We start from the raw sequence: 14,122 nt of genomic DNA, 5'->3' as shown, positions 1-14,122 counted from the left end.
CCCAAAAATCAGAATCAAGTCGGGACAAAAGCATATTGTCACAGCCCTGCCTAAAATCTAATAAAACATTTATAAATTAGTCTAATCTGACCTCTAAAATTTTAAGTCCACATATACAAATGTTTTCTTACAGCTTTATAAGATCATTTCTGATAAAGTTGTTAGAAGTTAGTAAAATTTAAATAAAACTAAATTAATAAACTAAGTAAAAAACATAAAATGTGTTTAAAATTATATGTTATATAAAATCATATATATATATATATATATATATATATATATATATATATATATATATATATATATATATATATATATATATATATATATATATATATGTATAGGTGTGTGTGTGTGTGTGTGTGTGTGTAACTTGTGGATGTTTTGAACTGCTGCTGTGTGAGCGACAGTTTGTGAGAAAGTCCTGAAAGGAACTGAAAGCGCGGCGGCGCCTCCTCTTCCTCCCGTCGCCTGCCGGGACGCGCTCTCCTCCCGCAGACCTCCAGTCGGACAGAGAGCCTCCATTGGCTGTCCCGACTGCCGAGGCTGGCAGGCAGTGGCGACGGGAAGGATCCTGACTTAAGGACTCACCTCGTAGGTGGAAATACCGAGAGAACTTGTAAAAGTCGGGCTAAGAGGAGCGGGACTGAAGTTTTTATTTGCACTTTGGTTTTTTTTTCCCAAGCGGATCTAATCGCCGCTGGAGCTCCGTGGAGGCTGGAAGTTTCCGAGCGGAGCGGCGCCGTGTTGCGCTGACGCGACTCCACCGCATCGACGGGAAGCTAACGCTAGCCGCAACGCTAAATCTACTTGATATATTCACTATTTCAACACTTTCTGACACCTATTTCAGACTTTTTAATACTTTATATATACTGCAAAATAAATTTCACTACTTATATTTATAATGTTATTTACTTTTTTAACGAAATAAAGCATAAAAGTAAGCGCACTAAACTAGCGAGCATTAGCTACCTAGCAGGCTAGAAGCTTAGCTACCTAGCAGGCTAGTAGCTTAGCCACCTAGCGAGCATTAGCTACCTAGCAGACTAGTAGCTTAGCCACCTAGCAGGCTAGTGGCTAACGTCGGCTAGCCGTCGACTTTAAACTGACTTCAAGCCAAAGATTTCTGTTTCAAATGAGCAAGCAAGGCTTCAACACTTTCCACGTCACACAACTCTATACATGACATTTAGTTATGAAATGCTGTTTTCTTCGTGTTAAACTTTATCATTTGGGGTGGCTGTTTGTTTTGAGATGCAAAAATAGAGACTTTATTTCCAAATCCAGGTATGCAACCATCGAACCAGTTACTGCTAGCATGCTAACGGTGAATTAGCCAGCCAAACTTGGAATCCTGCCTCCTGCTTACTCTGTGCGGGTCTGAGGCCTTAAAGAAGTTTTTTTCTCCACTAAGAAGACCATTTTACAGCCTTAAAGCTTCCCGGTCTGTGGATGGAAGCGGTTTATAGTGAATAAGTGGATATTTGTGAGGCTGGTTGAAGGATCCGTACACCCTGTTGGACAACCGGACTTTGCTTCATTTCATCCTCAGAACGTGGATCTCTAAAGAAGCTGGAATAAAGTTGTGCTTGCAAGGTGAGATAGCTTACAGTAGTTAGGGATGCTCTTTTATTTTTTTGTAGGCATGTTTTCACTTCCAGGCGTTGATCAGAGGATGTACAGTAGCTCTGATGTGGGTCCCCCCCCCTCCACCACAAACACACACACACACACACACAGTGCCTTTAACTGGACAGATGCATGATGACACATTGTACAGAGATGTGTTTTTAAGAGTCTTGCATCCAGATCTTGGTTTTTGACGTGATACCTCCATCCTGCGTTGCATTGACGCCACCATCTGTCACCACCTCTGATGCTGAGCGACCCTCCCCCTCATTGCGGATCCTGAGTGGCTTGACCTCAATATGAAGCCTTGCTTTGGTATTTTGCTCCTGGTAAATTAGGTTAAGTTTCCTCCAGGAACGGTGCTTTATCGCTGGGAAACGTGCTGCTCATCGAGGATGGCAGGTTGACTCTGTGTCTGGCTAATCAGCATGTAGGAAGGGTGATCCGGCTCCTGAACTCGGTCCTTTACTGCAGAGTTTCAGGACACAGAACCAAACATGGTGCTTTTCTTAAAGGAAATGTCTTCTGGCACCTCGGGCCGGGATAGCGCTGCCTGCCACGGAGTTCCTACTCCTCCTGTTCCAATTAGTAAGTTGTCATGTGTTGGCATGTTAAATCCAGCTCACATGATTTGTGGCTTTTTGTCTGCAGGAGGTAAACCCCTCAGAACATGCAACATCTCATTGGACGCCTCAGTGCTTCTGTAGGAGAACTTATATCTCCATTAACCAGTCGCAAACCATTCCTCAGAATCAGTACTTTATTTTCCTTCCTGTTTAATCAATAAGCAGCTGAAGTTTGCTGATTAAATCGCCCCCCCAGCATCACTTCCCTGCTGGCCTGCTGTCTTATCTCTGATTTTAAAGTTCAGGATGGTAAAGAAACTATCTTAAATAAAGGAGAGGATTTTTCTGCTTCATTTTCAACGGAACCAGGAAGAAACTGTGCTGAAGTTGTGGTTTGTTCAATGCTCCTTATCTGTTCATGATCTCTTGTCCCGTTCTGACGTCGTGGCGGCAGATGATGTGCGAGGTGATGCCCACCATCAGCGAGGCGGAAGGGCCCGGCGGGGGAGGCGGCGGCGGGCGTCGAGGCTCCGGTTCCCCGCTGCAGTCGGACTCCGAGGGCCACTTTGAGTCGCTGATGGTCTCCATGCTGGAGGAGAGGGATCGTCTTCTGGAGACGCTGAGAGAGACGCAGGAGAACCTGGGCCTGACGCAGAGCAAGCTGCATGAAGTGAGCCATGAACGGGACTCGTTGCAGCGGCAGCTCAACACCGCTTTACCACAGGTGAGTCGGGAGGCGGGGTCAGCATCACCTGCAGCAGCAACATGTGACTTTCATCACATCACGCTTCAGTTTCCTCAGTAAAGCACAGAAACACTTCAAACGGCTTTCATGACTATTTTATAGAGCTGTGACAACCTGCTTTTGTCCCGATTTGATTCCAACTCTTTTGGATGCCGATTGGATTTAAATTGAGATTCTCACAATTCTTTGATATTGCTGATTTTTGTAGATTAAACCAAAAACAAAATGTATAAAACCTTTTGTTTACTCGTCATTTTTCTTGATTTTAATGAGGAAAAAACAACCCAGTAGCCAGAGCATCATTCTGCTGCAAAAACGCCCAAGAAGACAATAAAAAGATCAATATAAATGACAAATTTATAATGGGTTATTATTATTTATATGAAAAAATACCATTTTTTAAATTAAAAATGTGAAAGCAAAAAATCTAGATTTTCAATTTTCCGATTAACTTTCCCCGCCCCTTTATTCACTGTATTAATCTAATAACATTAAGTCACAGATGTTTTTCTGTCAGTGTCAGAGTTAATGTTGTCCGTCGCTCCTTCAGGACCGCAGGTGTTCCATGCATCCCTGCTCCAACACACCTGACTCAAACCAGATGCGTCTAGCAGCTTCTGCACGATGACCCGTTAGTTTAACTCAGCTGTGCTGGAGCAGGGATGCATGGAAAACCTGCAGGATTGTGGCCCTCAGGGGCCGGAGCTGCTTTCTGGTCATCAGAGGTCCCGGGAACGTCTACAAACCATTAAGTCAATATTTTAATCCATTTTTACTCAGATCTTTCAGTCAACTTCAGTCCAAACCAAAACAACTGAATATGTAAATTTTCTCTTTATTTTTTTCCCCATTAAATGCAAATTTATTTACACATCACTGCTTCTAATAATCAACACAAGAAGTTATTGTAAATAAATTGACTGATATGATTATATATTTTGGTATTTTGCTTAATATGGAAGCTGACTGAGAAATTAGAGGAATAAAAAGTATTAAAATATTAATCAGTGATGTTTTCTCATCAGGTCTTTTGTTTTCTAATGACCTGAAATGGAGTTAAACGTGTTCTGTTGACCTAAACCAGAGATTAAAATGGAAAGATCTTCCAGAGCAATCTCACATGGAACCAGAACCAGAACCGGGACCAAAAATGACCTGAAAGGTCAGAAAAAGGTCAAAGTTTAAACACATTTAACACTTCATCAACCCTGATGGTAATTTATTCATCCGCAACTCGTGCAGCTCATAACTACCCGAGGTGGCCAGAAGGTTTGTTTACGTTGTTTTCTTATTGAACGCAGATTGTTTTTCAGGGAAATGTCTGACCTAGAGGTTATACTCACCTTCCCAAAAAGCCTCAAACACACCTTCATTCCCAGTTTGGTCAACTAAACCAGTAGGAAACATGCTGGTCTGCAGCGTCCTACTCAGGCCGCTGTGTCTGTCCCCTCATGTCCACAGGCGGACATCAGGCGGTCAACTGGAGACTAAATCAGCCGGTAGGCTTCCAGGTTTCCAGGCCGTAGCTTTCCAGGTTTCCAGGCCGTAGGTTTCCAGGCCGTAGCTTTCCAGGTTTCCAGGCCGTAGCTTTCCAGGTCGTAGCTTTCCAGGCCAGTAGGTTTCCAGGCCAGTAGGTTTCCAGGTTTCCAGGCCGTAGCTTTCCAGGTTTCCAGGCCGTAGCTTTCCAGGTTTCCAGGCCGTAGGTTTCCAGGCCGTAGCTTTCCAGGTTTCCAGGCCATAGCTTTCCAGGTTTCCAGGCCGTAGCTTTCCAGGTTTCCAGGCCGTAGGTTTCCAGGTTTCCAGGCCGTAGGTTTCCAGGCCGTAGCTTTCCAGGTTTCCAGGCCGTAGCTTTCCAGGTTTCCAGGCCGTAGCTTTCCAGGCCGTAGCTTTCCAGGTCGTAGCTTTCCAGGCCAGTAGGTTTCCAGGCCAGTAGGTTTCCAGGCCAGTAGGTTTCCAGGCCTGTAGGTTTCCAGGCTTCCAGGTCGTAGGTTTCCAGGCTTCCAGGTCGTAGGTTTCCAGGCCAGTAGGTTTCCAGGCCAGTAGGTTTCCAGGCCTGTAGGTTTCCAGGCTTCCAGGTCGTAGGTTTCCAGGCTTCCAGGTCGTAGGTTTCCAGGCCAGTAGGTTTCCAGGCCAGTAGGTTTCCAGGCCAGTAGGTTTCCAGGCCAGTAGGTTTCCAGGCTTCCAGGCCGTAGGTTTCCAGGCTTCCAGGCCGTAGGTTTCCAGGCTTCCAGGTCGTAGGTTTCCAGGCTTCCAGGTCGTAGGTTTCCAGGCTTCCAGGTCGTAGGTTTCCAGGCTTCCAGGTTGTAGGTTTCCAGGCTTCCAGGTCGTAGGTTTCCAGGCTTCCAGGTCGTAGGTTTCCAGGCTTCCAGGTCGTAGGTTTCCAGGCCAGTAGGTTTCCAGGCCAGTAGGTTTCCAGGCCAGTAGGTTTCCAGGCTTCCAGGCCGTAGGTTTCCAGGCTTCCAGGTCGTAGGTTTCCAGGCCAGTAGGTTTCCAGGCTTCCAGGTCGTAGGTTTTCAGGCCAGTAGGTTTCCAGGCTTCCAGGTCGTAGGTTTCCAGGCCAGTAGGTTTCCAGGCCAGTAGGCTTCCAGGTCGTAGGTTTTCAGGTCGTAGGTTTCCAGGCCAGTAGGTTTCCAGGCCAGTAGGTTTCCAGGCTTCCAGGTCATAGGTTTCCAGGCCAGTAGGTTTCCAGGCTTCCAGGTCGTAGGTATCCAGGCTTCCAGGCCAGTAGGTTTCCAGGCCAGTAGGTTTCCAGGCTTCCAGGTCGTAGGTTTCCAGGCTTCCAGGTCGTAGGTTTCCAGGCCAGTAGGTTTCCAGGCTTCCAGGTCGTAGGTTTTCAGGCTTCCAGGTCGTAGGTTTCCAGGCTTCCAGGCCAGTAGGTTTCCAGGCCAGTAGGTTTCCAGGCCAGTAGGTTTTCAGGCTTCCAGGTCGTAGGTTTCCAGGCTTCCAGGTCGTAGGTTTCCAGGCCAGTAGGTTTCCAGGCCAGTAGGTTTCCAGGCTTCCAGGTCGTAGGTTTTCAGGCTTCCAGGTCGTAAGTTTCCAGGCCAGTAGGTTTCCAGGCCAGTAGGTTTCCAGGCCAGTAGGTTTCCAGGCTTCCAGGTCGTAGATTTCCAGGCTTCCAGGTCGTATGTTTCCAGGCCAGTAGGTTTCCAGGCTTCCAGGTCGTAGGTTTTCAGGCTTCCAGGCCAGTAGGTTTCCAGGCCAGTAGGTTTCCAGGCTTCCAGGTCGTAGGTTTTCAGGCTTTCAGGTCGTAGGTTTCCAGGCCAGTAGGTTTCCAGGCTTCCAGGTCGTAGGTTTCCAGGCCAGTAGGTTTCCAGGCTTCCAGGTCGTAGGTATCCAGGCTTCCAGGCCAGTAGGTTTCCAGGCTTCCAGGTCGTAGGTTTCCAGGCTTCCAGGTCGTAGGTTTCCAGGCCAGTAGGTTTCCAGGCTTCCAGGTCGTAGATTTCCAGGCTTCCAGGTCGTAGGTTTCCAGGCTTCCAGGTCGTAAGTTTCCAGGCCAGTAGGTTTCCAGGCCAGTAGGTTTCCAGGCTTCCAGGCCGTAGGTTTTCAGGCTTCCAGGCCAGTAGGTTTCCAGGCCAGTAGGTTTCCAGGCCAGTAGGTTTCCAGGCTTCCAGGTCGTAGATTTCCAGGCTTCCAGGTCATAGGTTTCCAGGCCGGTAGGTTTCCAGGCTTCCAGGTCGTAGGTTTTCAGGCTTCCAGGTCGTAGGTTTCCAGGCCAGTAGGTTTCCAGGCCAGTAGGTTTCCAGGCTTCCAGGTCGTAGATTTCCAGGCTTCCAGGTCGTATGTTTCCAGGCCAGTAGGTTTCCAGGCTTCCAGGTCGTAGGTTTTCAGGCTTTCAGGTCGTAGGTTTCCAGGCCAGTAGGTTTCCAGGCCAGTAGGTTTCCAGGCTTCCAGGTCGTAGGTTTCCAGGCCAGTAGGTTTCCAGGCTTCCAGGTCGTAGGTTTCCAGGCCAGTAGGTTTCCAGGCTTCCAGGTCGTAGGTTTCCAGGCCAGTAGGTTTCCAGGCTTCCAGGTCGTAGGTTTCCAGGCCAGTAGGTTTCCAGGCTTCCAGGTCGTAGGTTTCCAGGCCAGTAGGTTTCCAGGCTTCCAGGTCGTAGGTTTCCAGGCCAGTAGGTTTCCAGGCTTCCAGGTCGTAGGTTTCCAGGCCAGTAGGTTTCCAGGCTTCCAGGTCGTAGGTTTCCAGGCCAGTAGGTTTCCAGGCTTCCAGGTCGTAGGTTTCCAGGCCAGTAGGTTTCCAGGCTTCCAGGTCGTAGGTTTCCAGGCCAGTAGGTTTTCAGGCTTTCAGGTCGTAGGTTTCCAGGCCAGTAGGTTTCCAGGCTTCCAGGTCGTAGGTTTCCAGGCCAGTAGGTTTCCAGGCTTCCAGGTCGTAGGTTTCCAGGCTTCCAGGTCGTAGGTTTCCAGGGGGCTCTCTGGTGAAAGCGGTGAAAACTTATTCCCTATTTACATGACTTTTGTCCTCTTCAACTAGAACTCAGACTTTCCTGGTGAAGACGCCTCTCTTTGGAGACTTACGGGGCCGTCCAGGCTTTCCGACCTGCTCGGGTTGGTACGAGCACGAGTGACGTATGAATAAATGAGAACCTGTTGTTGCTAATTGACCTGCAGTCTGTGGAGTGTTTACGTACAGATGTGACCTATTGCTATTAGTTAGGACCTGTGTTTCCACCAGATGCTCTGCGTTAGCCTGATGCTTCATAATGCTAAATAATTTGTCGGCATGTTTATGACAGAAGCTACAACAGCCAGAGCAGACCTGGGGAGTCAGACAGGAAGTTTTACCTCCAGAAAACACTTTTCTAATCGCAGGTAAACAGAAGGTAACGCGTCTATGTCAGGCATCACCAGTCTTACAGAGCCGGTATCCTGCAGGTGCTGGAGGTTTTCCTGCTGCAACACCTGGTTAATGGATCTCCAGCAGCTTGTTGTCGACTTCTGCTCCAGTTATTCAAGTCAGTCAGATGTTGTAGCAGGAAACGTCCCATATCTGCAGGATACCGGCCCCTGAGGAGCGGCGTGGGTGATCCCTGTTCTGTACCGAGAGCCGGAAGTTCAATTTCTGCTTCCTTACGTACGTAGATGTGGATGTTGGTTTCATATACCGTACATTGCCGTCCTCCTGTATGTACATGACTACGTGTGTGTTTTATGTTGCCATGGTTCAGTCAGTCCATCCACTAGGGGGCAGTGCGGAGTCTGCTGTTCGTCTCCACGTTATGACACGAGCTGGTAGCAGTGATGTACCAGGAGAAGAAAACATTGATGTTTGGCTGATCTCAACCTTCTGTGTGCTACTTTTTGTCTGTCGGTTGTTGGGTCCGCCTCTCTTCTTCTCTGTTTATCTGTCAGCTGCACAACTCAGCGCTGCCCCCGGTGGTTTCTGGTGGTATTGGTACAGTTTTCTCCTTGAAAGCAGACCATATCACTCTGGTAACGGATGCAGGAGACGTACAGAACTGCGTGTCCATCTTGTGGGTGGTGGGATGGCCTTGCCAGATGTTTTCCAGCAGAGAGCCGGACCTCGGGTCGGCAGCGTTCACAGAACGAAACGTGTGAAGGATTTCAGAAGAGAGTGGATTTCTGTCCACCAGCTTATGTTGTTCGTTTCTTCTCTGTTGATGAGCTGAGTTTTAGATTTTTACGTCTGGCCTCATGACGCTACGCTGTTGTACTTTTCACATACGTAAGGAGCTTTTCCAGTAATTAGTTTGCTCTTGCTGCAGGTTACGTCCACCTTTCACACGATAAAACAGGAAGGGGATTAGTAACCTGCCTTTGTCCATCTTAATGACTCCTGTTTTTACTCTCTAAGGTTTTATATCATAACCGTGGATTCAGGTTTCCACCTTTTTATTTATGCATGAGAAGCCGGAGGTCTGGTTGGCTGTTCGACACGGTCGTACTTGTTTGTGTTTAACGCGCATCCATTATTTACAGACAACACAAGTATCTGTTGTTGCTGGATTTTACTAAATATCTGGAGGGAAGAGACAGATCAATAAGCTAGCTCCTCAGCCCTCATCATCAGACCTCTGTATCTAATCTGCCTCAGCGCTATAAACAACACAACAGTAAGACGTTTGTTGCTTTGCAGTGAGACTCCAGACTCGGCTGAACCTTGGGAAGAGTTTTCTAACCTTTAGACAATGAAGGGAGGATTTACTCAGGCTAAAAAGCTAAAGATATTAAGGCTGTAATCCTGTCGACAAAGGGCCATCTCACAATCATCTGCATGTGTAGGTTCTTTATCGCGTTGCTTTTAGGCATCGGCGGGGATCAAACCATGATATTTTTAGACATATTGAGCACGAGCGTTCTCGAAACGAGTACATCTTTAACTCTTTCATGCAGCATATGCGTGCTTTGAGCGAGTCAGTCATGTCCAGTGGTCTGACGTGCAATCAGTGGACAGAAATCATCCTTATAGGTCTAAACCGGTGTCTGCATGTGTGTGTACTGCTGTAGGAAAACTGCCAGTCTACTTGCCTATCAGGCTTCTGGTGTCTGGAAGGCAAGAAAATCCAGATGTAAATGAAGGATGTCACGTTCTGTTCACACATGCAGGAGTCTGTTCTCTGAGTGCGGATTTATTGTAAAACATCTGGCTTGTTTTCAGTTCGGCTTTAAAACAGCAACTTTAACAGATTTAATGGGCTTGTTTCAGTGGGTAGATCTGTGTTTGAAAAGCCTGTTTGGTCATGTTTCGGGTTTAAAAGCAGAATTAAAAGCCTGATGAAAGACTGTAGGGAGACAGTACAACACGACTCTGTATCAAAGCTCAGTCATCGCGGCGCTGTGGTGACACGATCGTTTCAACCACTGGAGCAGTATTGTGTAAAAAAACTGAGCATCTGTTAGACTTTCTGTTGTCGTAGAAGTTAATGTGAACCTGCAGCGAGCTTCTCTCACTCAACATTAGCCGCTGAGCAGTTGTGTAAATGTCAGATATAACTCTGGATATTTGGTGTTTTCCATATGTTTTTCATATTTTTTTATGCGATTTAATTGATGAATCACGATACAGCACGTCTCGATTAAATTACAATTCATAAATGTTTTAAAAGGATTATTTTTCATTGTAACTGAATTAAAGAAACGCAGCTCTAAAGTCTGGCATAAACATAAATGTTCTGCTGCAGTCCTGAGAATCCAGGGAAACTGACTGAACGTCCGTCCCCTAAAGCGTGAAGCCAGCAGCTAGCATGAAGCTAACATGAAGCCAGCAGCTTGCATGAAGCCAGCAGCTAGCATGAAACAGAGAAACGACAGAGGAAAAAGTGACACTAAACAAACTGTTAAACAAGATTGTAAAAAGAGATGCAGGCGCTGTCACTGTAAACATTAACATCTTAACAAGTAACGTGTGTACTTAGTGCGTTTCCACTGTGAGATAGTTTTTAAGTTTTGATCATACATATAAGAATAGGCCACTCTTCACTTATCTAACTTTATTCTAAAATAAACTAGTAAATAATAAAAATGTCTCCTCTTGGAAGAAAATTAGTGATTCCTTTTAGAGTATTTTGACATTAAATAACCAAAACAATTCCCCATTTTAATGTTTCTTTACACTTAACATGTGTTTAAAGAAAATTGACCTCTTTAATACAAAATTCTATTTTTAAAAAATCCCTGAATGTTAATTAAAGCTATATTTCTAACATACATGTATTATTACATTCTTGCAGTTTTTTGTTTAATTTACACATTTTTGGCAGAAAGACGAGCCTGTCGACTGCATCTGGCTTCAGACCCCGGTGGCATGTGCCCCCTCCCACACTGAAAACCTGCGTTTCCATCACACCTAGAACTGTGCAAAAACTAAATATCGCCATAAAAACCAGCTGCTGTAAAAGTTTTTATGATCTCAGACATTTCAAAATAGAAATATATTGCACGAGTACAATGGAAACATTTTTTTTTTGCGTGTACTTGTCCCCAGACGTGACGTGGGGGTCGTGACCTGGCAATTCCCAGTAAAGATGGCGCGGTGTGGAATAAACAGTGAATTTCAGAGTTTTAGAAAAGAAAATGAGGGAGAAAAGCTTCGAAAATCCGAAGCAAATTCTCCGCAGAAAGTAGAAAACCCTCAAGTAACGCTACGTATCCACTTTGCATTAACCACAATTACGAAACGTGATGCTAATGTGCTAAACATTGTTCAACGGAAACACCCGCAAATCAAAACTGTTGTTTGTTGAAACGAACAAATATCATTTTTATTTTGCAAAAAAATGTAATGGAAACGCAGAGGGGGGATTTGTTGTAGTTTGCTAGCTGCCATGTTGTGTTCCTGTGGGAAACCAGTGGGAGTGCGCTGACGTCACTAGAAGGTACAGAAGCCCAAAGAGTGATGGCAGGGCAAAAAAAATCCTGATTTTCATTAAAATAAATCTTCATAAAGAGCAAATTCAAATTAATCAATTAAATTGATTAATCACCCAGCCATATTTAAATCCCAAAGTTTTTCTAAAATGAGGGATGACTGCCTGGTTTTACTGTGTGGACCAGCTGCAGTAAGGAAAAGGAACAAAAACCCTCTCATAACATTCAACTGGGTCTCTAGATCCACTTCTGGGACTTGGTTAAGCAACTTTAGGCCAAATTCAGGCCAGCGCTGTTTGGTCCACTTTGACCTCCTAAGCCCCAACGACTCTGGTACCAGGAGCCTTGTAAGATGTCTGGTTTCCACTGAAAGTCCAGAATCTAAGCTAAAGCTCATTAAAACCACTTAAATGAGCACCAGACACACTAACGCAGCTGCTCAAGTCCAGTGCTGGAGGTCTACCATCCTGTGTTAACCTGTCAGTAACGTGTTCACCGTTATAGCAGGTTAAAACACTGAGGTGAAATCAGAAACCAGGCCACATAAACACGCCGTTGCTCCGTTGTTTACAAGCCGGTTTCAGTCCTGGCCAATCAGCAAGCTGCATTTCCTTCTTCCCTCGGCTTTGCTTGGTCAGGGATCATCTGCCCCCGGTGGACAGGAGTTGCAACTGCGTGACATTTAGATGGTTTGTGCAGCGTGAAATCAAAAGGTTCGGCCAATCCAGACGCCTGATGTCTGATTTGGAGTGATTTCCTGACAGCCGTTAGCTTTTTTTATTAAACCACACCATGTTGTGGAAGAGCTTTTAGTGGAAAGACACGGCTACTGTATGCTGTCCAGCATACAGGGCACAAACCTGGGAACTAGGTCTGGGCGATGAATCATATTTTAATCTCAGTACGATCTGGGTTTCCAACAATGATAAAACTAAAAGGGTGTGATTATTTTTCTCTGCAGTTTCCTCTCCTGCTGTCTTCAGCTGCTAATCGAGCGTCTCTGGCGTTGCAGCGCTGTGCTGTAAACTCCTCCCACAGCCGCTTTGCTTTCATTCAGACACTGTTGCCAACTTGGAGACTTTCTCGCTAAATCTGGAGACTTTTTTTGTTAAAAGCGACAAATCTAGCAGCTTTTACTGGAGTTATTAGAGACTTTTCTGGTGTTTTGGCGACTGACTTGAAGGCACATATTGTTCTGCAGTTACTGTAAGGAAGGAGCAGCGGGAGCCTCTCCCGTCCTAAAGCACTCCCAGGCGGCCAGTCTCAGTCGGCTCCGGCTGCAGGTCAATGTAGAATAACTGCAGTAGGTTGTGGAAGTTCACCTAAACATAGTTTATACCATTGTCAGTGACAACTGGCTGCATTATTTTCCTATACATAGTTCGGCCAGTTAAACACTGTAATATCCCTCCGTCACGGGGTGTTACCATAGCAACGCGTTAACCAGCTGGTTCAGATCAGCCGTCTTTTAATAGGTGGATGAGAGAAACGCGCTGCAGCCTGACAGCGGTTGTTTGGTATAAAACCTACATCCAGGCCAACGTAAAATAGTTCCTATAAAAGCGGTAAAAGCGGATTAAACAACTGGAACCGTCCATTAGACGGTTATAATGCACGACACGGAGTCTAGAACACCACGACACGCAGCGTTGTTTATAAATACTGGATAGTTCTGGTAAATAATCGAGATCTCAATTACAGTCAAAATAATCGTGATTATAATTTTTTGTCATATTCGAGCAGCCCTACTGGAGAGACGTTGCTGTGCAGAGAAATGTGTGCAGGTAGTATCTGTATCTGCAGCTGGTTTCACGTCATACAGAGTTGCAGTGAAACCAGTGACGTTAAGATGCGAAGCATAAAAAGAATGTATGATGTGTAGCTTTCTTCCTCTTCGCAGCGTATCTGATGGATGTTCTTGCCTCATGTTGGGTTTCTTTATCTGTAATTAACTATTTAACAGCAAAGGATTCTTCGGGGGTGCAAACTTTTTCAAAGCTTGGATGGTTCAGCTTTTATTTATTTAAAACTCTTATGTATGGAGTTAGGACGAGGTTGACATGTGTACAGGATCAGATGACACGAGGCTGATTGGACAGGAGTCCACATCCAGAGTTGCTCCGGTGTTACCTGCGAGTCACGGCCCCAGAGATGCTGGTTTAGATCCTGATCATCAGATCTAACAGAGCGCCGTGGCTTTACGTCTGTCAACAACCTTTTTACTGTCTGCAAACTTTGTTTTCATTTATAACAGAATATTTCATACAACCACATGTCTACATGTAAGTCAAGCAAGAAAAGAGCCTGTTAGGATGTGCCTGCTGTAAGAGTCGATGTTTACATCTTGTTCTCCTGTTTTCTGCTTGAGCTTTAGGTGTGTTTGGTTTGGATGCTGGTGAAGTCTTAATGCTACATGTTAGCATCGCTACTTCCTGGTGTGTTAAAACATCTTCTCTTATAAACAAACTGCAGAGAGAATCACCAGCTTTCAGATCCTTCCCTGACGGCTGTAGCGGGACCAGCTATGTTTCTGAGGAGGGTGGGTAAAAGGGGAGGTACAGTTTTCCCTCTGGACGTCTCCCTCCTGGTGACAGGAATGCACAAACATTCCAGGCCGGCTTGCTCACACGTCAGCAGCTCTTTCCAGCTCCAGCGGGGCTTTTTTCCCCAGTTTCTGCTGTTCTGGGAGGATGAGTGTAAGAAGAAGCTCCTTCAGTTGGCTGACATTGCAAGGCTAACATGTTCTCTGATGTGTGGAGGCCTCTGGCTGCTTTCTTAATGCTTCAGGCAGAGAAGAGGACACCCCTCTGTTGTCACACTTTATTTTTAGACTAAAGTTAAAAACGTTAATAATTTCTGGG

General features: G+C 45.8%; 1 protein-coding gene across 4 annotated transcripts in view; it reads left to right on the top strand.

The window, feature by feature from the left end:
- Positions 1–522: 522 nt before the first annotated feature.
- Positions 523–14,122, top strand: part of ppfia1 (PTPRF interacting protein alpha 1) — a 55,505-nt gene continuing 41,905 nt past the window's right edge. For all 4 annotated transcript variants that reach the window (XM_079244537.1, XM_079244538.1, XM_079244535.1 and 1 more), the window contains exons 1-2: positions 523–1,599; positions 2,653–2,922. In XM_079244537.1, the coding sequence (XP_079100663.1) occupies positions 2,653–2,922 (270 nt within the window). In that variant the 5' untranslated portion in view covers positions 523–1,599. The remainder of the gene's footprint in view (positions 1,600–2,652; positions 2,923–14,122) is intronic.

Source organism: Telmatherina bonti (genome assembly GCF_933228915.1).
Source record: "Telmatherina bonti genome assembly, chromosome: 1".
NCBI lineage: Eukaryota > Metazoa > Chordata > Actinopteri > Atheriniformes > Telmatherinidae > Telmatherina > Telmatherina bonti.
This window is presented reverse-complemented; position numbering and strand designations above follow the sequence as displayed.